The sequence below is a fragment of the Canis lupus genome, chromosome 31 (genome assembly GCF_003254725.2).
Source record: "Canis lupus dingo isolate Sandy chromosome 31, ASM325472v2, whole genome shotgun sequence".
Lineage (NCBI taxonomy): Eukaryota > Metazoa > Chordata > Mammalia > Carnivora > Canidae > Canis > Canis lupus.
Genome location: NC_064273.1, coordinates 33924762 through 33948890, shown reverse-complemented (window position 1 = coordinate 33948890; position 24129 = coordinate 33924762). Strand labels below are relative to the sequence as shown.

The 24129-nt window shown below is 44.0% G+C and overlaps 2 protein-coding genes across 10 annotated transcripts in view; one reads left to right on the top strand and one right to left on the bottom strand.

The window, feature by feature from the left end:
• The window catches only part of GET1 (guided entry of tail-anchored proteins factor 1), a 36937-nt gene extending 21813 nt beyond the window's left edge, over nucleotides 1-15124 (bottom strand). Inside the window, exons 1-2 of the mRNA XM_035709426.2 lie at nucleotides 15009-15124; nucleotides 13755-14047 (exon numbers count right to left, since the gene is read on the bottom strand). The gene's annotated coding sequence lies outside the window, so the exon portion shown is untranslated. The remainder of the gene's footprint in view (nucleotides 1-13754; nucleotides 14048-15008) is intronic.
• A 254-nt stretch (nucleotides 15125-15378) lies between these two features.
• HMGN1 (high mobility group nucleosome binding domain 1) lies at nucleotides 15379-23656 on the top strand. Of its 9 annotated transcripts, none has more exons than XM_049104729.1 (7): nucleotides 15379-15598; nucleotides 15936-15968; nucleotides 16054-16083; nucleotides 16167-16217; nucleotides 16548-16616; nucleotides 19582-19717; nucleotides 21531-23656. In XM_049104729.1, the coding sequence occupies exons 1-7, from the start codon at nucleotides 15584-15586 to the stop codon at nucleotides 21542-21544; spliced, it is 348 nt and encodes a 115-aa protein (XP_048960686.1). In that variant the 5' UTR covers nucleotides 15379-15583; the 3' UTR covers nucleotides 21545-23656. The 9 variants fall into 9 exon arrangements, with proteins under 9 accessions (XP_048960686.1, XP_035565321.1, XP_048960685.1 ...); XM_049104728.1 differs by having other exon boundaries at nucleotides 15409-15598; nucleotides 19582-19710; nucleotides 21531-22398; XM_035709428.2 differs by lacking the exon at nucleotides 16548-16616 and having other exon boundaries at nucleotides 15384-15598; nucleotides 21531-22398.
• The last annotated feature ends 473 nt before the right edge of the window (nucleotides 23657-24129 follow it).

The following is a 24129-nucleotide window of genomic DNA, read 5'->3' as shown; positions in this document are numbered from 1 at the left end:
GCTTCCCATATAACTTAACACAACAAATAAGCAACCATAACTAGTGAAAAGGATTTCATTTACAATTCAAATCTTTGGGAAGTTTTGTTTGAAAGCTCAGATGGTTTCAAAGCACTTGCCTAAATAGTATTACAGATCACTATAAAACTTAACATTTGGGCGTGAGGAGGCTCAGTCAGTTAAGCGTCTGCCTTCAGCTCAGGTCATGATCCCAGGGTCCTGGGATGGAGCCCCATGTCAGGCTCCCTGCTCAGGGGCGAGCCTGCTTCTCCCTCTCCCTCTGCCCCTCTCCTCTCTGCTTGTGCTCTCGCTCTCACTCTCACTCTCTCTCAAATAAATAAAATCTTTTAAAATTTTTAAACTCATTCCAATCTTAATTAGTCTTGGCCATGCATAAAATTATTTTCCAACGATACCCCTTCACAGACCTACAACTTTCCTTTTCATTTAGATTTTTGTCCTAAGCCTTCTCTCTCTAAATAACCAGTCTCATTTGAGAACAAAATTAGTTTCCTTTCCCTCAACAAACATATATTCCCATTCCTCATACCTTTCTTTTCAAAAACACATCTTACCTTCCTACAGAGTTGCTATCATTTTCTAACAGTCTCAAGCACATTTATCAGAATTCTTAATGCTTAGAAACCTTAATTTCTAGTAAAAATTAAGTAGTAACCACTTTGAACTGTTACAGAAGAACACTTTAGATCAGGAATTTATAAATACATTTCATAATTTCTAGCTAACATTTTTTTTTTATAGTACAACTTTTGGTAAAACACAAAATATGTTTACCGAAAGACCTAGTATCCTCAGTTTCTCTGCAATAAGAAGGCAAAGGCAAACTTACGTTCAGTAATCAGTGTTCCAGTATTCTATCTTATTTGGCAAAGACTTAGATACCCAATGAATTCAACCAAATTTATCATTTAACTTAGCAAAACTCAAAGTTTCAGGTTACCAAAGATTTTGAAAGCTACAAACCTTTTTACTTACTTAACCTATTTGTGTGTAACAATTAGCCACGTAAACATGAAACAGACTAAATCAATCATCATTTTAAGTCATCTTTTGCTGAAAATGGCACCAGAGATGACATAAGCTTATTTTATTTTTAGTAAACCTTCGTAGAATAATAGTTTTATACTTAATGCAGATCACTCTAAACACATGTCTTATTAAACCAACAAACTTAAACTAGTTTTAATATTGAACATTTTTCCAGATCATGTAAACTTGAAAAACATTTGGGTCAATCTCTATCTTTCTAAGTTTTAGAATGTCTAATTCTTATAAGCACTTGACTTTAAGCCAAGTAAATAGAACTCTTTTGCAACTTAATTTTAGCAATGCCCTCCAGAGGTAGAAAAAATATCTCATATTTATAACACACATGGACATATACACACAAACAAGATGCAAACAAAATCCAGCCTTTGTTTCATTAATATCTGTGGAGAGGACATTATAGACCCAATTTCCAAATATCTCCCTTTTATTAAAACAAATCAAACTGCAAGATAGCATTATAATTTATGGACCTGTGAATTAGTCATTTCCCATTTTCCAATATAACCTAGCTGGTTTTGTCCAAAGATGCCAAAAGCTACAGCAACAAATAAACCAAATGAGGCCCAGAATACCTTGGAGTGTAAGTTCCTCCCAAAAGCCAAGGGCTTCACTGATTCAACCAAATAGCTTTCTACTTTCTCATTGCTTAGTCTTGTAGCACACTTGCTCTAATTGTGCATGCAAAAAAAAAAAAAAGCTAATATAGGGGGTGCCTGGCTGGCTCAGTTGGTAGAGCATGCAACTCTTGATTTAGGGGTTGTAAGTTTGAGCCCCACATTGGGTGTAGAGATTACTTAAAATAGTATCTTAAAAAGAAAAGAAAACTAATTTAGATATATCAAAAGGATTGCATTTGGACCACCTGAGATTCAGATCATCCTTAAATTTTCCCACTGGGGCACCTGGGTGGCTCAGGCAGCTAGCTGGGCGTCCAACTCTTGGTCTCAGCTCAGGTCTTGGTCTAAGGGTCTTAATCTCAGGGTCATGAGGTCACACCCATGTTGTAAAAAAAGAAAAGAAAAGAAAAAATGTTTCCCCCTTAAGTAAGCACTTGCAAGTAGTGGCTCTGTGTGTCTTGTACATATAGCCTGCTGAAGATCCTGTGGGTGGTTGTTGGTTTTCTAGGAGCTGTTTTGGCTTTTTTTTTTTTTTTTTAATTTTTATTTATTTATGATAGTCACAGAGAGAGAGAGAGAGAGAGGCAGAGACATAGGCCGAGGGAGAAGCAGGCTCCATGTACCGGGAGCCTGATGTGGGATTCGATCCCAGGTCTCCAGGATCGCGCCCTGGGCCAAAGGCAGGTGCCAAACCGCTGCGCCACCCAGGGATCCCTGTTTTGGCTTTTAAAGCACAATTCCCTACCCATTTTGGTTTTCATTTTGGAATAGGGCTTGAGCAAAATCTAAGGATATTGAGTGTGATGGATCAAGAGGGTACTGCTTGTGTCACTTCCAAATAGCCATAATACACTCTCTTATGTGTCTCAGTTTCCCCCAGTGAGCTCTAAGACCATTGAGGAGGTGGGGGCACCTGGGTGGCTTAGTCAGTTAAGCATCTGACTCTTGATCTCAGCTCAGGTCTTGATGGCAGGGTTGTAATTTCAAGCCCCGTGTTGGGCTCATGCTGGGTGTGGAGCCTACTTTAAAAAAAAAGAAAGAAAAAGAAAAAAAGGACCATTGAGTGAGACTTGAAGCACTGGATGATCAATCCTTATGTGTGTGTCCCCAGATGTGTCAATCACTTTATGAAACAGGAGATGATCCCTATGGAACCCTTACACATCTCAAGGAATACCCTCACACACTTCCGTCGTCACCTGAAAGTGCTGTTAGGCCAGAAGGGACAAGTGTCCCTTTTCTTCAAAGCTGAGTGATTCAGTCTCTCTTATTTCTAGCTAGAAAATTTACTCAAGTTTTATATTAATAACATCAATTAGTATAATGTCAAATTGAAACAACCTACCCATAATTCCAACCTCTCTAGATTATTCCCACCTACAGAACATTACCAGTAACCCTTAATAGCTTAAATAAAAGTCAAGACTGTTAACTTAAATTAAGATGTCTGGTCATTAGGAGAACTCACCAGATACACCTGTGAGGGGATAAAAAGCTGAAGGGGCACAAAAGGCCCCTGGTGATACCAAGCATGAGGCCCAGAGGACCCCCAGGTGTTTCTCAGGCTAGCTGCTCTGATATCCTGCCCACTATGCCAAGAAAGGGTGATGCAAAATGCACAAAACGTTTTTAAAAATTTAAAGAGAAGAGTTTCATTTGAGCCAAGTTTCCTGAGCAGCTGCCCAGGAAACAGGCGCTTCACAGGGAAGAAAGTGCTCTGGAGAACGAACAGTTTTACTTTTTTTACATCTTGTAAAAGTTCAAAAGATTGTAGATTAGCATATAAGCATACAAGTATTGATCGCTATCTCAAGGAGAAGATGGTTTTCCTTTAGGCTTCTCATTCACAAAGCACGTGTACAATGCCTGGGTGGTGGGCCATAAATCAGGCTTCTGGTTTGAACAATGCTTGTGTACAGTCATGCTGACCTAGAAAGAAATCTAAATTGATGTCCCTTATATATCAGGCCCTTAAAGAGAGTTTTTCTCTCACCACTGCACATTTCTGCTTCAAGAAAACATGAGGTATTCAATAGTGGTAGAGAGAATTCTTTCCATGGAATGCCATCTTGGCTGGTAGGTGAGGCTGAACTGACCAAACTAAAAGACAGGCTTGGAGCTTATCTTTCTGCCTTTCCCTGCTGCTGGACTATCCGAAGCCATAGCCAGGCTACTGGCTCCTCTTCTCACTAGAGACATAGATAAATTAGGAGGGAGAAGCAATCTCATGAAATGATAGCATCTCCTCCTGCCTCCCTGCCTCCCTTCTAGTGTCTGCCTTTCAGGCAGAAGAAGAGGACATCACCGTTCTCCACCCCTACTATACCCCACTTCACTACCGCATCCTCCCAAGGAGTAGGAACACTGATTCCTGGTAAGGCAAGAATTTAAACAAAACAAAACATTGAAAAATGTCCTTGACTGTACAGCAGTGGTGGGAAAGGACCAGCAGTACCTGGCCTTCAAAGACAACCCAATTTGAATGACTCAGATCTCCCCTATTGCTTCATTTGGAAAGCTCTCAAAGAAAGCACTAACAACTAAAGGCTGAATTATTCTACCAACATGTGGAAAGGAAGTATGAAGGCCAAGACATCTCAAGATCAACCAGTCTATATATAGTTCAGGTTAAGCCAGCAATCATGCCACTCTGACCTCTGCTTCCACTGTCACATCTACCCTGACCCTCCTTATTGAGTGAAGTGGATCTTGATGGATAAATCAGGATAATCTCCCCTCCACCATTTAAAAATCTTTAACTTTATTACATATGTCAAGTCCTTTGGCCACATAAGGTAACATATTCACAGGTTCTGGAGATTAAACAGTGGACATTTGGGGGGGGCAATATTCTAGCTACTATAAAGACCATATCATTGTGAAAATGAAGATGACAACAAGAGCAACTCCACAGAGAAGCAGCCTCTTATCAGCTTATTCATGAACTTGGTGTTGAAATGTTAGAGGGACGCCATAAGGTTCCAAGCACCACCAGAGAAATAATCAGAAGCACCACAATAGCTATTAGATAAGAGACACACCTGACTGGAAAATAGGAAAAGCAGGAACATTTACCAGAGACTGAGAGATCCCTAAAGAAAGTTCAATTGACAATTTTATTGTTAAAAACTTTGAGATCTGGGGGGACCCGGGTGGCTCAGTGGTTGAGTATCTGCCTTTGGCTCAGGGTATGATCCCGGAGTCCTGGGATTGAGTCCCACATTGGGCTTCCCACAGGGAGCCTGCTTCTCCCTCTACCTATGTCTCTGCCTCTCTCTCTCTGTCTTATGAATAAATAGATAAAATCTTTTTTAAAAACCCCCACAACTTTGAGATCTGTGAGTGGAACAGATCCAATGACGAATGTTGGTCTTCTTCTGTAAATCAGCATAAATCATGCAAATAACTGGATTTGAAATCCTGGTTAAGATATGGACTTACTGTCAGATACCAACAGAGACGATCATACCAAAGATAAGTATCAAAGATCAACAAGTCCTGTGGCTAGGCAAACAGACACCAAAACTTGGTGAATTTCATCGGCAATATTTACAACGTTCCAAGGGCTAGATTTAAAGGTGGTTTGAGGGATCCCTGGGTGGCGCAGCGGTTTGGCGCCTGCCTTTGGCCCAGGGCGCGATCCTGGAGACCCGGGATCGAATCCCACGTCGGGCTCCCGGTGCATGGAGCCTGCTTCTCCTTCTGCCTATGTCTCTGCCTCTCTCTCTCTCTCTCTCTGTGTGACTATCATAAATAAATAAAAATTAAAAAAAAAAAAAAATAAAGGTGGTTTGAAACAGCAAAATTCAGCAGAAGAATCCTTCCCAACCTTAGGAAGATCAGCAATGGAACTGAGGGTGGATCAATAAGCAAGTCCTAGACCTGTTGCTCTACACGCTAAGTTGAGTGGTCAGACAAACCAATGAGGTAGTAGTGAATTCAGGCAAAAGGAGGGACAACCATTTAATTGACAGAAGTACATGTTTGGGAAAAATAGTGCTAGAATTAATATTACAGTGAGAAATACAACCCATAGAGCCAATAAGGTTATGGTCTACTTTATTTTTAAGATTTTATTTATTTATCTGAGACACACAGAGAGAAAGAACACAAGCAGGGGGAGAGGAGCAGAGGGAAAGGAAGAGTGGGAAGCAAACAGACTCCACACCAAACAGGGAGCCCAAAGCAAGGCTCGATTCCAGAACCCTGGGATCATGACCTGCACTGAAGGCAGATGCTTAACCAACTGAGCCACCCAGGTGCCCCAGTTATGGTCTCCTTTAAATACTTAAAGCTGTTCACCAACTCAGGAACAGAGTGACGCCGTTCATTCCGGGGAATATAATTCACAAAGGGGAACTAAATCATTACACAACATTAGGTCTTGCAGGTCTAAAACGAAACAGAGAATACAGAAGTACCCCATTTCTTAATTCAAAACCTGAGTCAAGTACAGCAATGGAAAAAGAAGAATCCAGTGACTCACAGCTGCTACCAACTCCATCCAAGTACCATACTAGACTATCAAATTCTTTTCTTTTTTAAAGGCATTCAGCCTGTAGAAAGTAAAGATTGGGATAGCATTATAAATGGGTATCAATCCAGAGCAAGGTGGACAGAAAAATACAAACATCATTCAAAGAACAAATGGGGCCTTTCATCAAACTATTTCTTGTTCAGGACTAGTCTTGGGATCCCTGGGTGGCTCAGCGGTTAAGGGCGTGGTCCTGGAGTCCCGGATCCAGTCCTACATCGGGCTCCCTGCATGAGGCCTGCTTCTCCCTTTGTGTCTCTGCCTCTGTGTGTGTGTGTCTCATAAATAAATAAATAAAATCTTAAAAAAAAAAAAAAAAAGGACTAGCCCTGGAGCCTCTGACATTTCTTCCTCATAGGACTTCAGAGAATGAGTTTAGCAAGCCCTATATCCATGGCTTTTATGTCAATTTTCACCCAATCATGATCATGACTGGGGTTGGAGAAACGAGTTCTCTAATGGAAACCAAATCTTTACCACAGATTCAAAGGAATGTCAGCAGTGGCTAGAGATGTGCCCAGAACTTGAGTGACTTGGGATCATCTTGCCAATGCAAGGTGATTCATCTTGAGGCAGGCACATCCAGAAGGCAGCACTGAAATGCAAGGTGAAATACCTCAACTATTTCCAACATAGTGAGAACACTATGAACAAAGAGAAGTCACAATTTACTGGAAACTGAACTTTTCCTAGCTTTGCCCACTTGATTTTACTAAATGATGATATTCATGGTGATGGTGATGGTGGTGATGGTGGTAGTGGTGGTGATGATGGTAATGGTGATGATGATGTTGGTGGTGGTGGTGGTGGTAATAATGATAATGGTGACAATAGTGATGATGGTGGGGGTGGGTGATGGTGGTGGCAGTGGTAGTGGCAGTCACAGGGTTGAATCAAAGAGCAAATTGACAATCTTTCCATTGGGAACTAGGGGTATATCAACACTCAGATGAATTAAGTTAAATCTGCGGTGTTTGTTTTGGTGACTGGCACAATCCAAGCACAGGCAGTGACCTCAAATGCACAAATTTCATAGCCTCATGGTGCCCATTCGCTGTCAGAAATCTGCACGTGTTCTGTACGTTGGCAGCCCACTTTAGGATCCAAGATACCTAATGATGAATGAAGTATCAGGATCTCTTAGTAAACTGCATTTTAGTATAGCTGAATATTCAAGCAGTCTTGAGTGTGTGCACATAACCACATGTGTGTGAGGAGATAATCAGAATGAAAATTGTAACAACTTATAATGCAACAGCTTATAACCTGAGCTAATTTGCTGTGGGGTTTTTTTGCTGTGTTTTTTAACTTGTTAAAGAAAACACATATAAAAATTTTATTTTATTTTTTTAAGATTTTACTTATTTATTCATGAGAGACAGAGAGAGAGAGAGAGAGAGGCAGAGACACAGGCAGAGGGAGAAGCAGGCTCCATGCAGGGAGCCTGACGTGGGACTCGATCCCAGGACTCAGGATCACGCCCTGGGCTGAAGGTGGCGCTAAACCGCTGAGCCACTGGGGCTGCCCCATATAAAAATTTTAAATGCAAATGTTAAATTATATTTAAAAGCAGCATGTTTAGTATTGTTAGATAGTTGTTGGACACTGTAAATGTACTAATGCCACTGGATTGTACACTTTAAAATAGTTAATTGCATATTATGCGAATTTTACTTCAATTTAAGAAAAATACTGATAGAATCAAGTAAGTATTTTTTTAAGATTTTATTTATTTATTTGTGAAAGACACAGAGAGAGAGGCAGAGACATAGGCAGAGGGAAAAGCAGGCTCCATGCAGGGAGCCTGACGTGGGACTTGATCCTCAGACTCCAGGATCAGGCCCTGAGCCGAAAGCAGGCGCTAAACTGTTGAGCCACCCAGGGATCCCCAAATAAGTTTTTTTTTTTTATAAATTTTTATTTATTTATGATAGTCACAGAGAGAGAGAGAGAGAGGGGCAGAGACACAGGCAGAGGGAGAAGCAGGCTCCATGCACCGGGAGCCCGACGTGGGATTCAATCCCAGGTCTCCAGGATCGCGCCCTGGGCCAAAGGCAGGCGCCAAACCGCTGCGCCACCCAGGGATCCCCCCAAATAAGTTTTTAAATGTTTTAAGTCTCTGTTATGCTACACCCTTCTGAACATACAAATAGAGTAGTTTTATAATATTATTATTATTATTAGTGCAGTTAATTTTATTTGATTCTCAAATTTTCACAGGCTTTGGAAAATGTCCAGAAGAATGTATCTCTAAATAAATCTTTCATGAGCTGTCAAATTTTTTTATTCTAAAATAACTCCAAACTTATAGAAATGTAAAAAATTGAAAATGGAGTCAAGAGCCAGGCTCATCTATTTTTGCTAATAATGCTGTATCTGGTTTCTCTGAATGGAAAGGAAAATGAGAAGACATTCAGATGGGAATAATATTTTATATTATTTGATTATAATGAAATGTCATATTAGGTTCCCTCTCATCTTGGTTTTTCCTTAATGAAAATTATGTCAAAGTGAACTCTTTTTGTCAATTATAATGCTTCTGAACAGAGTGCCTAGGTGGCTGAAGTTGGTTAGGCATCTGCATTTGTCTCAAGTCATGACTGCAGAGTCCTGGGATTAAGCCCTACAGCAGGCTCCTTGCTTCCCCATCTCCCTCTGCTGCTCCCCCTACTTGTGCTTTCTTTCTCTGTCAGATAAATAAAATCTGTTTAAAAAGTTATAATGCTTCTGAGAAAGGACTCAGAAAAAAAATCTTTGTTTATTAAAGATTTTATTTATTTATTCATGAGAGACACACACAGAGAGAGAGGCAGAGCCACAGGCAGAGGGAGAAGCAGGCTCCATGCAGGGAGCCTGACGTGGAACTCGATCCCGGGTCTCCAGGATCACGCCCTGGGCTGAAGGCAGACGCTCAACCGCTGAGCCACCCGGGCTGCCCAGAAAAATAAAAATAAATAAAAAATTACAATTGACCCTTGAACAACACTGGGGTTAGGGAAACCAACTCCCATATGCCTGAAAATCCATTTATAACATTTAACGACCCCAAAACTTAACTACTAATAGCCTATTGTTGCAAAAGCCTTACCAGTAAAGAGCCAATTAACACATATTTTGTATATGTATTATATACTGGGGGATTCCTGGGTGGCGCAGCGGTTTAGCGCCTGCCTTTGGCCCAGGGCGCGATCCTGGAGACCCGGGATCGAATCCCACATCGGGCTCCCGGTGCATGGAGCCTGCTTCTCCCTCTGCCTGTGTCTCTGCCTCTCTCTCTCTCTCTGTGTGACTATCATAAATAAATAAAAATTTAAAAAAATTAAAAAAATAAAAAAAGTATTATATACTGTATTCTTATAATAAAGTAAGCTAGAGAAAAGAAAAATGTTATTAAGAAAACCATATGGAACTGAGGAGGGCACTTGATGGGATGAGCACTGGCATCCCACATGTTGGCAAATTAAATTTAAATTAAAAAATGTAAAAAAAGGGGATCCCTGGGTGGCGCAGCGGTTTGGCACCTGCCTTTGGCCCAGGGCGCGATCCTGGAGACCCGGGATCGAATCCCATGTCGGGCTCCTGGTGCATGGAGCCTGCTTCTCCCTCTGCCTGTGTCTCTGCCTCTCTCTCTCTCTCTCTCTCTGTGACTATCATAAAAAAAAAAAAAAAAAAAAAAAAATTAAAAAAAAATGTAAAAAAAAATCATGTGGAAGACAAAATTCATTTACAGTACTCTACTGTATGTATCGAATAAAATCTGGACCTGTGCAGTTCAAACCCATGTTGCTCCAGAGTCAAATGTAATGTAAAAGTAGCATTAAGAGAAACCTTTTTTTCTGCTTTTAGTTGTTATTCTGGTCAACCCTCCAAACCACATATGTGGGGCAACGTCTAACCAAAAGGAAACAGCTTCCTCCTGTAAGTTATAAATGAGGCATCCCTCAAACCATGTCAATTGAACACATTTACATCACTGCATCTGCCTTCAAAAACCAGAACTCTTTCGTGTGATCTCACGAGTCAGGTAGAATGAGTGAGTGCCCCTTAACAATGGAGTATTTCTGCTCGATTCTCCAATAGTATGAAGTGGCTGCCCGTCTTGAGAGGGTGATTCTCTTTGGAAGCCACAGAAACTGAGTGATCTGGAAGAGATGCAGAGTGTTCCTGAGCTGAAAGTGCTCTTCCAAAATTCAAATGTTGAACCTAATCCCTATTGGGATGGTACCTGGAGGGAAGGGCCTTTGGGACCTGACTAGGTCGGGAGGGGTGAGGGGGAGCCCTTGTGAATGGGATCAGTTCCCTTTTAAAAAGACCCCAGAGGGATGCCTGGGTGGCTCAGTGGTTGAGCATCTGCCTTTGGCTCAGGGAGTGATCCCATACTCCGGGGATCGAGTCCCATATCGGGCTTCCTGCGAGGACCCTGCTTCTTCCTCTATGTCTCTGCCTCTCTCCGTGTCTCTCATGAATAAATAAAATCTTTATTACAAAATTTTAAAAAATAAAAAATAAAAAGACCCCAGAGATCTGCTTTCCCCTTTCTTCCAAGCTGAGGACACAGCAAGAAGACAGCCATCTATGAACCAGGAAATAGGTTCTCACAAAACATCAAAACTACCACTGCCTAGATCTCGGACTTCCCAGCCTCCAGAACTGAGAGAAATAAATGTCTGTTGTTTATAAGCCACCAGTCTGTGGTATTTTGTTACAGCAGCCGGCACAGACTAAGATGCTTCCTTTCCATGTTTGGAAAAGTTAAGATTCACCTGTGAGCAGAGAAGAATAAATAACATGACCACTTTCTAGGTGGCTTAATGTTCTTTCCAAAATACCAATCAGTACTATGGACTGCCGAACAGGAGACTCATAATAACAAGAATTCCAAGTAAATTAGCTAATCATAATTATTTATATAGTCACGAATCCATAAAGTTTGCAAACAGGCTAGAAACATGCAGTGCATGGTGACTTCAACAACCATGGGTCATCTTAGGGCTGTGTTCTGGCATTTCTAGCCGACTCATTCAGCACAGAGGTCGTCCTGTCAGATCCTTCCACCAAAAGATATCCCAAATCCCTCCTTCCACGGATCTCCTTCCCCAGAGCCAACATTCCTTAGCTAGACTGCTTTACAAGGTCTCATCCAGTCTCCTAGGTCTTCCTTCTGGCAACAACTGACCTCATGTATCAGCCTCTCAGCCTGACCTCAGCTCCACTTGGGAGAGCAGACCAATGACCTCAGCCCCCCTTCATTGCTTCCTCACTGCCTTACACGTACCCGACAGTGCTTCCTTCTCTAACCACATTTCCCTTCTTCAAACACACCAAGGCTGATCCTATCTCAGGACCTTTGTACTAGCTGTTTCCTCTGTCCAGAAGCCTTCTCCATCAGAGCCACCAAAGGCTCAAGACATCTTAACCTTTCACTTCTCTCCTCAGAGGCCCTCCCTGACTATCCTATTGACAGCAGCCCCAGCATGCTCTCTATTGTGACATTTTTTTCTTCCTTCAAGGCACTATCGCTATATGAAAGGATCTTGTTTACTTATTTATCGTATTCCCACTAGAATGAGCCCCATGAGGACAGGGAGGCTTGACCCTTGTGTTCATAGCTACATCCCCAGTACCTGAGACACCCGAGACAGGGCAAGAAATTTCTCGCTGTTATTGATTTCACCCTCTCAATTTCCCTCAGAACCCTGACATCACCAGCAGTTCTGCCCTAGATTACGCTCAGATTTCTCCTCTCTAGAAATCCTCAGCCACCTCTGTATCATCAACCAGACTGTGTCAGTGCATGATTTTCCAAAGTGGGACATGCGGATCTCTGAGTGGAGTGGTGGTGAGGATACCACCACTATGCAAAGATGCTAAGAATTCTTAAGTAATTTTAAAAATGTTTTCATGTGCCGATCCAACATTCTGGAACATCTAGCACAGATTCCCACTTTGATCAAGCACTGCCTAGTTTTAGTGCCTGTATTGGGTGTGTGTTTAGGTTTAGCAACAAGTGGGACCAGCTTCCTGGTTTTATAGGAAAAGCACATACACGTACATGGTTATATGTTGTAGCATCCTTTGTAGGAGCAAAAAACTGGACACTATTTGAAAGCAAATAATAGGGAATTGATGTATAACTGTTTGGTACATCTATACAGTGGAATACAATTTAGCAGTAAAGAGGAGGAATCTTACAAGTGCTAATAAATAAAAAAAAATTCTTAAAAATATTGATAAACAGTGCAATCAACATCCAGATCAAGAAATAGAAAACATGACCAGCCCCCTGAAGTCTTTCTCATCCAGTCACTAGCTCCCCATCCCACACTCAAAGAGGCACTAATACCCTGACTTCTAATAGACTACATTTGCCTGCCTTTGTACATTATATGAATGGAATCACACTATGTATTCTTTTGGATTTAGCATCTTGGCTTTCAACGTAGTGTTTATGAGATTCATCCACTTGCTGGGTGTAATTGCAGAGAGCTCTTTGTCATGGCTGATAGTCTTCCACTCATTCATCCACTCTCCTGCTGATGGGCATTTAAGCTGCCGCTGGTTGGGCCTATGAAAATAGGTTAGCTACGAATACTCCACTTTGTGTCTCCTGGAGAACAGATGTAAGCAATTTTGTTGGATATATTTCTAAGAGTGAATTACTGAATCATAGATTGTTTGCTTACCTTTAAAAGATAACGCCAAGTGGTTTTCCTATTGAGTTCCGGTCGCTTCATATGCTTATGTTGGCCAATTAAACAAATAATCTGGGGGGCACCTGGGTGGCTTAGTGGTTGAGCATCTCCCTATGGCTCAGGTCGTGATCCCAGGGTCCTGGGATCCAGTCCTACATCAGGCTCCCCACAGGGAGCCTGCTTCTCCCTCTACCTATGTCTCTGCTTCTCTGTGTCTCGTGAATAAATAAAATCTAAAAAAACTAACTAAATAAAAACAATCTGGTCCCAAGCAAACATCTGTAGGCCACCTATGGTCTACTCCATCTTTAATTCTCATGGGAGAAATTTGTGTTCAGATCTTAGCCTGTCATTCCCTTCTTAAGACTTTGCAATGTCTCCTTGGAGAATGGCCAAACTCTTTAGCCTGGCATCAAAGGCTTCCAACAGGTTGCCTTTCTCTTTGCCTGTTTTCTCTCATTTTCACTGTGCATTCTTCATGTGTCCATCACTGCCACTTAGCAGGCCCTGAAGGACTGTCACATTCTAGGACGTCTGCATGCCCTGATCTCTGCTGTCCCCCCACTGCCCCACCCCCTGTGGCTTCCCCTTTCCCTTGCTAGGACTTGGGTGTCCTGTCTCTTCTCTAAACCACCACCCAGAGTCCTCACCATACATGTCCTGGCTGCTGTCTCTCTACTCCAGGGCCTAACATAATGCCTGGCACAGGGGCAGGTGCTCAGTGCATGTTTGTGCCACAAACTAACTCAGTTACTCTCTGATGGGTTTTCGGTTTGTCTGTTTTTTGTAATGCAGATAGGACTGGGGAAATAAAGAGAAAAGGATACATTTCCACCTTACCCTGCTCCCAGTTGTTCTCCACAGAAGCAACCACTTTCTTGTGAATTCTTCCTGAGTTACCCAATGAATGTATAACGTTATACTCAATACTTCTATATTCAGCAGGCACCATGTAGAAAACTAGGCAGAGAACAGAGATGCGGGGGTTGCAATTTCAACTGAAAGGGCAGGATAGGTCTGGTTGAGAGGATCAATTTTGTGCAAAGACCCGAATGAAGAAGAGAGCCATGCTGGTCTGAGGCAGAGGGAACAGCAGGTGCCAAGGCCCCCTCGAGAACATCAGGGTGCCACGCCTGGTGGAGAATAGGAACAGAAGGAGCAGCGGTGAAAATCACTGAACCTGGGCAACCCGAGTGGCTCAGCGGTTGAGCATCTGCCTTTGGCTCAGGGCCTGACCACAGGGTCCTGGGATCCAGTCCTGCATCAGGCTCCCTGCATGGAGCCTGCTTCTCCCTCTGCGCCTCTCACGAATAAATAAGTAAATCATCAAAAAAGGAGGTGCATAGTCCAGTGGTTTTCAAAATTCCCTTCCTCATTCAAGAGCGGCCTCACCGCTCTCTGTGGCAGCTCACTCTTGCATCATGAGAAGGGGCCTCAGTTTACCCGACCTCTCTAAATGAGGCACAGCTCCTGTTTCCGGTCTTTTGGACGCACAGTATTTCTACGTTTCCTTCTTTCCAAGAATTCCAGCCGACAATGTTGATTATCAACTTGCAAGCCCGCACGATTCGTCCTTGTAACATGCGACCTCCGTGGCTCCGGGGACCCCGGCTCAGACCCCAGGTCCCGACCCTTCCTCCCCCCCACCCCCGCTCCACCCCCCTCTCCCCCCGCCTGATGCATTTTCCTTAAAAACGTGCTTAAGTGAGCAACTGGTTAAAAACGGGCTGGAGCGGGTGAGCGTCCTTCCCGCTTCGCTTGGGCGCGAGCTCGCCAGCCCCGGGGCCTCCGGGGTCTCCGGGGTCTCCGGGGGGCGACCCAGGGCAAGCCGGCAGCGGAGCCCGAGGCCCCAAACGTCGCAAAGCCCGCGCCTGCGCAGTGGCACCGGCGCCGAGCCCGCGCGCCGTCTTTCCTTCCCACGACCTCCCCTCCGGCGCCTGCGCACTAGGACCCGCTTCCCGGAGGCCTGCGAAGCCGGGGCCCACCGACGGCCTTTCCTGCCAGCCGAGGAGGGAGCAACTGGCTCGTACTCGAGTCCATTGTGTGTCTCCTCCCGGCCTAACAGACCACCTCTAACGTCGCGCCGCAGCTCACCCTAGAGGGGCCGGGGCCGGGTCCCGGAGGCTCGCGGGGCGCCCAGGTAACCGGGGAGCTTGTGGGCGGAGCCGCCGGGCGGTCACGTGGCGGGCCTCCGCCAATCGGCGCGCAGACCGCACTTTGCGGCTCGGCTTCAAACAAACTACGGTGAGGTGAGCGCGGCCTCTGGGGCCCCGCCCCCCTCGCCTGGGTCTGGGGCCCCGCGAGACGGCGGGCGGGGGTGGGGGCGCCGGGCGCGGGGGCGGGGCGCCGTGGTCGAGTGACGGGCCGCCTCACCTATTCGGGGCGCGGGCCGCGGCGCGCTGGGCCCCCACAGCCAATGGGCGGGGGCGGGGGCGGGGGCGGGGGGCGGCCCGGCCGGGGGGAGGGGGAGCCCGCGGCCGGGGGACGCGGGGGGAGGAGGGGGCGGGCTCCCAATCCGGTTCCATCCGGTTCTCCCACCGCCCCCGCCGCGGGTCGCAGCAGCTCGGGCGGCGGGAGGAGCGTCAGCGGCCCAGGCAGCCCAGCTTCGCGGAGGCTCTCGGCGCGCGGCGGCCCGCAGGCACCCGGCACGCGCCCGCCCCGCCGCCACGATGCCCAAGAGGAAGGTGAGCGCCGGCCGCCCGCGCGAGGCCCGGGTCCCGCCGCGCCCAGGGCGGTTCAGGGCGGCGCAGGGCCTGACGGGCGGCAGGGGCCCGGCGGCCGGAGGGCGGGCGGGGCCCTCGCGCTGTGCGTGCGCGGCGGCGGCGGCGGCGGCGGCGGCCCGGGCGCGGCGTTCTGGAACGTTCGGCGGCTGAGGAGCCGGGTGGGAGATTCGAACGCGGCGGCGGGAAGCCGCTGACGTCACGCGGCCGGGCATTGTTCTGGCGGGCGCGGGGCGCGGGGGCGGGCGGGCGCTTGGGCTGGCGGGCTGCGCCCCACTCGCGCGTGTGCTTGCTCCCGCAGGTCAGCTCGGCCGAGGGCGCGGCCAAGGAGGAGGTAAGAGCCCGCGCCCCTGCCCCGGGAGGGTCCCCGTGGCGCTTCGCCCCCTCACTGCGTGTCCTTTTCCTTTTCTCCCCTGAAGCCCAAGAGGAGGTCGGCGAGGTTGTCCGCTGTAAGTAGAGCGAGCCCCGCAACCGGGTCTTTTCCGTGGGGTCGTGCCCGGTGAAGACACTCAGTGCCGCCTTTGCCTTTCAGAAACCTGCTCCCGCAAAAGTGGAAACGAAGCCAAAAAAGGCGGCGGGAAAGGTAGGCTCCCAACTTCTGAGCGCTGCGGCGCCTCCCGACGCCTTATTTCTTAACTAACGAGCCGTCCCCGGCGGCTGAGGTCTTGGGACTCGGTTAGCGACCCCCGGACTGTGTGACTCTGGAAGTCGCAACCAGATTTGCGGAGGTCCCTTCCTGTGTTCCCTACTGGAGTTTCATATTTTAGAGTAGGAGCCCTGGCCGGCCTTTTTGTTTTGTTTTGTTTTGTTTTGTTTTCAGGCCTGGGTCCAAAAAAAAGAAGAAAAAAAAAAAAGGTCATGGTCGTTCTGGTGTTTTGTGGGAATATAATATGTCACGGTCATTGCGCTGCAGAGTTTGGAAGACTTGAGACACCCGGAGGTGCCAGCAAGTGCAGCCGAGGAGGGAAATCCCTTCGTGCGGGTGCGCATCGTGGTCGGGGCTCAGCCACGGTGGAGACCCGGAGAAAGGGAAAGTGCAGGTCCTTGCGGCCAAGGGCTCCAGCCCGGGTGCAGGGCCACCGGTGTGTGGGTGCGAACACCTGGGTGCGCCCGGCACGTGATGGCGCCGGTGAGGTTCCGTAACTGTGGATGGAGGAGCACACGCCACGGTTTACCCGAGCAAACTCGGAGCTGACTCTAGACCCCCGTTGTTAGAGGGGTCTCCCTGGGATAGGCTCGTGATGGCCTGGTTCGCACCCAGGGTCTTCGGAATGAATTGTTCTTGTGGGTCTGTAAGGTCTGAAAACTTAAGTTAGGGAAGCACAGCCTATGTAAATCTTGGTAACTTTGATTTTGGGTGTGACCGTGAAGCCACCCTCTGCGAAGCTGTCGTGGTCCCGGGGAATTCATGGTGTGATTAATCTCTGTGCGCTCAGAGCTTGTGAGGAGTTAGACCCCCTTGGGGGTGGTGGTAAGCCCCCTTTCTAAAAGTACTGCTGGTAGCCTAGCACTGCACCATCAAAGGTTTTGTTTCCAATTATTTAAACGGTGAACAGAAAGTTGTGTTAAGTCTCCCAACTTTGGGGATCCCTTGGTGGCGCAGTGGTTTGGCGCCTGCCTTTGGCCCAGGGAGCAATCCTGGAGACCCGGGATCGAATCCCGCGTCGGGCTCCCAGTGCATGGAGCCTGCTTCTCCCTCTGCCTGTGTCTCTGCCTCTCTCTTTCTCTCTCTTTCTCTCTCTATCATAAAAAAAAAAAGTCTCCCAACTTTCCTTTTTTCCAGTAGAAAGTTTTTTTTCTTTTTTTTTGAAAGTTTTTTTTTTTCTAAATATTCCAAACAAGTATAAGCATAGTGTGTTAACTTAATGTTTCTCACGACAGAAGATAAAACCATAATTCTCTGTAAAAAGTTAAGTAAAACAGGAACTTTTCTTGAAGGCCCAGAACATAACAAGCAAGCCGATCTTGTTGCCTAAGGATGGAATGAACTATGTATTATTATTACTCGTCTTTGGAATTTTTTTTTTTTTTTTTTTTTAATAAACCAATTGGTGGTAGTACTATGCCCATTTCCCACTTAAATTTTTCTTCCTTATTTACCCTTTCCTATATTTTGATTTGCCACCAAAACTTTTAATGAAAATATTCAAACTTTACTCTCAGTTGGTATTAGGACATCAGGTGTAATGAACACATTTCTTTCTCTGAGGCAGACAGGTGAGTCTTTGTGTCCTTGTTCCCCAAGGAACAAATATGTCAACTCCATGTTGCCAAAGGAAAAATGTGGAGTTGGGGGGCTTTGTTTAACTTGAGTTTCTGTAATTCTTGATTGATCCCGTTTAAAACCTTAATGGAAGGTGGGCAGCCCTGGTGGCGCAGCGGTTTAGCCGCCTCCAGCCCAGGGCGTGATCCTGGAGACCCGGGATCGAGTCCTACGTTGGGCTCCCGGTGCATGGAGCCTGCTTCTCCCTCTGCCTGTGTCTCTGCGCCCCTCTCTCTTTGTCTCTATGAATAAATAAATAAAAAAATCTTAAAACAAAACCTTAATGGAAGTTAAATTTTTGATGAATTGATTAGAACATTGGCACAGTATTTTAAAAGTATATGCATACCACTGTGAGACTGTGACTTGTAGAATTTTTTTTAGAAATATTTTGAGGATTGAAACCTAGCTAAGGAAAATACTGATTTTTTTTTTATCCTGCTCTTAGTTAAAAAGCAGTATTATCTCAGCGCAGATTATTGCGTATTTTATTTCCACTTCTAAGTGTTTACATTTTTATACTATTGCCATAGTGGTTACAAAATTAGTAAGTCTAAAGAAATCAGATTATAGAAGAATAGCTTTTAATCACAGAGGTGATTGTGACACTTTGTGGTACCATTGTGAGGAGTGCTATCCCAATATGTTTGTTTTCGTAATGGATAGTTTATCCTGGGGCCCCCGGCTGGCTCTGGGTACAGCCTGCAACCCTTGGTCTCAGGGTTGTGAATTTGAGCTCCACTTTGGGCATTGAGCTCACTAAGAAATAACTTAACAGTTCATTCTAAAGATGGTGTGCTCTCAGCAGCTGTCCTGTTGTTTTACACATGGAATGCCATCTTTGGTTCTGAATACATGACGCTGTTTTTTTTCCCCACTGTTATTAGCATTGAAGTTGTGAGATCTACCTGCATCTTTGTGGCTTTTTAACAAATATTGGTCAGTACTGATAGGGGTCTTCGATACAACTCACTGGTGATCTAAGTGAGTTTAGCTGTTGGTACATTCTTTATTCACAGGGTATAAGTGTTGAATGTTTAAACTTCTTCTCTGTTGATGAGTGGTATCCAAAAACAGTTTTATGTTGCTTAATGGTGGCTTAAGTTAAGAACGTTATCCTTATACTAATGTGTGCTTTTCAGATTCTTCCAACATGTAAATGAAAACCATAAACTCAAAATTGATCCTTTTAGCTACTCATTACATGATACCAAGGGATTAGCTGTAGCAGGATAGTCGGCCTGACTGTACAACATGGTGCTGTTTTCAGGTGAATGGTCTTACTGTGAGGGTGAATGTCTTGTCAGGACAGTGATCATTTGACAATTTGATGATTATTCAAGCTTTAAAGAACTTTGGGGATGGGTAGGGTTACACTGTTCTTCCCCTCGTTGGTTCAGTTATGTGGAACTCGGGAGAATAGGGGAGGATTGAGCAGGTGGAGGAGTGTAGCTCAGGCTTCAGGTTTTCTCAAGGTAAGTCTAACGAGGCTTGATGAGAGAGTACGGGTACAGTTCTGGGCATACACTGTGGTCCTGACTGGTGCAGGTGGACTTTCACGTGTCTTCTGTAAGAGATGTGCTGTGCAACCCAGCATTAACACTGCAGTTGTTGGGCATACTGTGCTATAGCAAGTGCGTAAGTGCCAGGTTTATACTTAAAATACACTCTTGCTGTATCCTAGGATAAATCTTCAGACAAAAAAGTGCAAACAAAGGGGAAAAGGGGAGCAAAGGGAAAACAGGCTGAAGTGGCTAACCAAGAAACGAAAGAAGACTTACCTGCAGAAAACGGAGAAACCAAGAACGAGGAGGTCAGAAGTGTGTGTTCATTTGGACTCTGAACAGTAGATAATAAGTTATATATTTTTCTGAAGCAAATAATAGAGTCTTTGTCAGAATATTAGCAAAGCTGGGTACAGTAACTCCCAAGTGAATAGGTGTTTTTTATGAATGAGATCATACTTGAAAATATATATGTAGAGGGCTTCTTTTTTAAACGAGTGAGCAAGAAATTTTAATATGCTCGGAATTTCACCACTAACAGATTCACTATATATGTTATATACAGGGTTCATTACTATAATTACTAATGTGAGTTTTTAAAAGGATTTAATTTACTAATGGTGTAATACTTTCACATAACCTTAAGACTGTTTAAACAAATATCCTAGGCCTGCTTGCTCCCACCCCCCCAAAAAAAAAATCTATAGAACTGTTGTAATCTTGCTTTTATTTTCTGGATAGTGCTTCAGTGCTTTTATTTTCTGGATAGTGCTTCAGAAATGTTTTGAATCCATTCCTCATTTAACACATTTTTCCCACTTCATTTCTGATAAAGAGTCCCATTTTTCTTGGGGCTCTTGAGTGACTCTGGGTTAAGCATCTTCCTTCAGCACTGGTCATATCCCAGGGTTGTGGGATGGAGCCCATGTCAGGCTCCCTATGCCCCTGTTATTCATGGTCTTTTTCTCTTTCAAATCTTTTTTTAAAAAGTCCGTTTTTCTTGAAAATGACTACTTGTGTTAAGACTAAATAATAGCTTAGATCAAGCAAATAAAAAGACCTGGTGTCCTTATGTGTATCATTTTAAGTCGTAGAGAGTTTTTTCTTAAGTAGGCTACAGGTTTTGATAAATGATTTTTCTTAAGCCAAGCTTTCTTTTTAAAAAATGTTATATTGGTTGAACCTAGAAAAATAATTCGGGGTATCTTAAAAACTTTTGTATTTAAAGATCAGTCTTAACCAAATACGTATTTCTAATTTGTGGAATTTAATCACAATTTATTTTTAATTGGTAGTTCTAACCACACATCAAATATTATGTGATGTTAAGATGAGATTACTAATCTAGTTATAAGGGAAGAATTTGACCTTGTAATACATGTTAATCACACTACTCTTGTTATTCATAGTGGTTGTGCTCTAGGAGGTTGAATACTGAATAGTGGCACATGGAGGAAATACAGGGTTAGATTTTTGCAGCACCCTGAGCACATTTCTATCAACCCATAGAGACCTAACCTTATTTTAGGTGTTTTTGTTGAATACATGCTATTAATGCATTAGCACTGACCTCAGCGCTAACAGAAACAGCACTGTAAGTCCTGCCTAAATGAATCTATCCAACATGTGTATTTTCTCCTTTAGGTACACCACAACCTTCTTGTGCTTAGCTGTAGTAGACAGTATTATACTTGTCTAGTCAGTATCAAGAAACACACAAAATGAAATGTGTGGCACTACGTAAACTGCAAAAAAGGCACTAGTTTAGACCGGAAACAACCACCCCAGCTGGGAATGGGAGTGTGCATGTTGGGCAACTCAAAAAATGTTTTAAGTCCATGAAAGTGCCATGAGTATTGATTCTGGCATTACGAATAAGTTTTAGTCAAGAGGCAAATTTACGAATGTGAAATCTACATATAATGAGGATTAACTGTATTTTCAAGACCTGATAATTATATATAATTATCTACATATATAATTATAATTATCTATATGTAATTATATAATTAATATATATTATATATTATATATGATTATATGTTGTATTAAATGTTAAAGACCTCAAAGATCATAACAGTCCTACAGAAATCAAATATTTGATCATTATTTTTCCTTTCGTTTGCAGAGTCCAGCCTCTGATGAAGCAGGAGAGAAAGAAGCCAAGTCTGATTAATACCATATACCATGTCTTATCAGTGGTCCCTGTCTCCCTTCTTGTACAATCCAGAGGAATATTTTTATCAACTATTTTGTAAATGCAAGTTTTTTAGTAGCTCTAGAAACATTTTTAAGAAGGAGGGAATCCCACCTCATCCCATTTTTTAAGTGTAAATGCTTTTTTTTAAGAGGTGAAATCATTTGCTGGTTGTTTATTTTTTGGTACAACCAGAAAATAGTGGGATATTGAATGTGGGAGGCTTTGATTGTCTTGGGTGTCAGCTCAACATTCCATAGACGGGGTAGTTTTTATATCCTATAATACCAAGCATACTAAATGGCAATTTGGAGTCAGTCGTGCATTTAATATGTCTTGAACATTTTAAATTTCTTCTATTCCCATGTTGTTTTTGGTAGAATTGTTTCCTAAAGAAAACCACTCCTAGATCTTGGCTCTCCTTGTCAGAATTCTTGTGCACTCTGTAACATCTTGGTTGTGGTAGTCCAGTTTTTCTAGTAACTGTTAATGTGCTGTGCAAGACTGAAAATTTGAATATGTAGTGTATATGATATTAAATTGTGAATTAATGGGACTTAACAAAGTAACAGTGTATCAGCATTTGAAGATATTGGTACCTGATATACTGTTAAGGAAAATTTGCCTCCAAATTTTAAGCTGGAAGGTCACTGGAATAATTTTTAGAAAAGGATCACAACTACATGATTTTTTAGATTTTCGGTACGTACGTTAAGAATTGTGTACAAATTGAAATGTCTGTACTGATCCTCAGAAGAACCAATAAAAAATTATGAAAGAATTTCTTGAAGCACATAAATTAGGTTCTGGCTTAAATTTTATTGAAAGAATTACACGCTTGTTCTTCCAAAGTGTTCTTAAAATTTGAAAGTGGAATATTTAGTTTTTTTGTAATACTTGAACATGTACAAAGTTCTTGGGAGATGTTTGTGTGCCTGATTCAGTTTAATAATGGGCAAACGGTCCAGCATCCTGAAGCAAACTAAATATGTAATTATTTGTGCTTCATATTGAGATAAGTATTGGATAAGCTAAAAGTATATCTAGTGTGGTTTGTGTTTGCATATTTTTGAGATTTTCATACATATTGCACTTTCGTCAGAGGTGTTATTGGACACCTGCTAGTGCATTTTGGGAAATGCAAACACAGGGCCAGAGAACGCACCAGGCTGAGGTCACCACCTAATGAGAAACCTTGAAACAGTGTAAACTTCACTATACTTGTTATTTTGCCCTGGAATGATTGGGGGTGGGGGACACGAATGCTCTAGAAACAAGTGCTGAGGGAATCACAGCTCTGCAAAGACGACCACAGGAATGGCCGTTTTGAGCAGACTTCAATCGGGAGTGATGAAGTGTGACACCTTCTGTGAAACCACAGGATGTTAATGCAAAGAGGATGTTGAGATGAACGGACACCAAAGGAGGGCTGCTGTGGTGACCCTGAGGGAGTGGGAGGGGTCTAGGAGTCACGTTCCCCAGGTTCCCAGTTCTTGGTATCTATTGTTCCTCTGGAGGGCCTGGGACAGTGATAAACAGATTTGTCGCTAATTTCTAAGTATAGGCAGCACGGGTTTGTGGATACGTAAATTTAAGCATTGAACTAAAACCTTTCTTGGTTGTATGGTTACCTTTTTTTTTTTTTAAGATTTTATTTATTTATTCATAGAGACAGAGGCAGAGACACAGGCAGAGGGAGAAGCAGGCTCCATGCAGGGAGCCCGACGGTGGGACTCGATCCCGGGTCTCCAGGATCACGCCCTGGGCTGCAGGCGGCGCTAAACCGCTACGCCACCAGGGCTGCCCGTGTGGTTACATTATACAATCTTACTGAACCAGAATTTCTCTAGCCACCTCTCTTGGTAGCAGTTAAAAATGTCTAAAAACCCATGACGAAAACCCTAGAATTTTAATCCTTTAACCTGTCTGGCACTGTTCACCTGTACCACCCAACCCCCTACCCCTAGGAACAGTTGGTCGTCGTGTACAGTCACAGGGAGATCTCTGTTGTTCTGAAATCCTTGCTAATAATAAAGAGACTGGTTTTCTAAAAAGTAGTATAAGGGTTGGTTTTGTTTTTACTTACGGATACCTACAAGAGATTGTCTTCTCTGTAGAAAATTGGAATGGAGGTACTTCTAGATCCTACTTGCCTTGAGCATTTTATTATCCTTTTATGAAAAAAATGAACCTTCACTTGGATGTTCTCTTAAGAAAAACAATTTTTAAGAAAACAAACCACTCAGGCATAGTTTTTAGAAAGATTTTAATAGCACTAGTGGGTGCGAGAGGGTGTGGCAGGCACCCTGCTGAACAGGGACACATATACTCTCCTCGCCCCCACCCTGACATGGGGCCAGATCCCAGGATTCTGGGATCATGACCTGAGCTGAAGGCAGATGCTTAACCGACTGTGCCACCTGGGCGCCCTGAGGCATATTTTTTAAATTAAATTTCTAAGTAATCTGTACACCCAGTGTGGGACTCTGGCCTCAGGATCAAAAGTTTGATGCTCTACCAACAGCCAGCC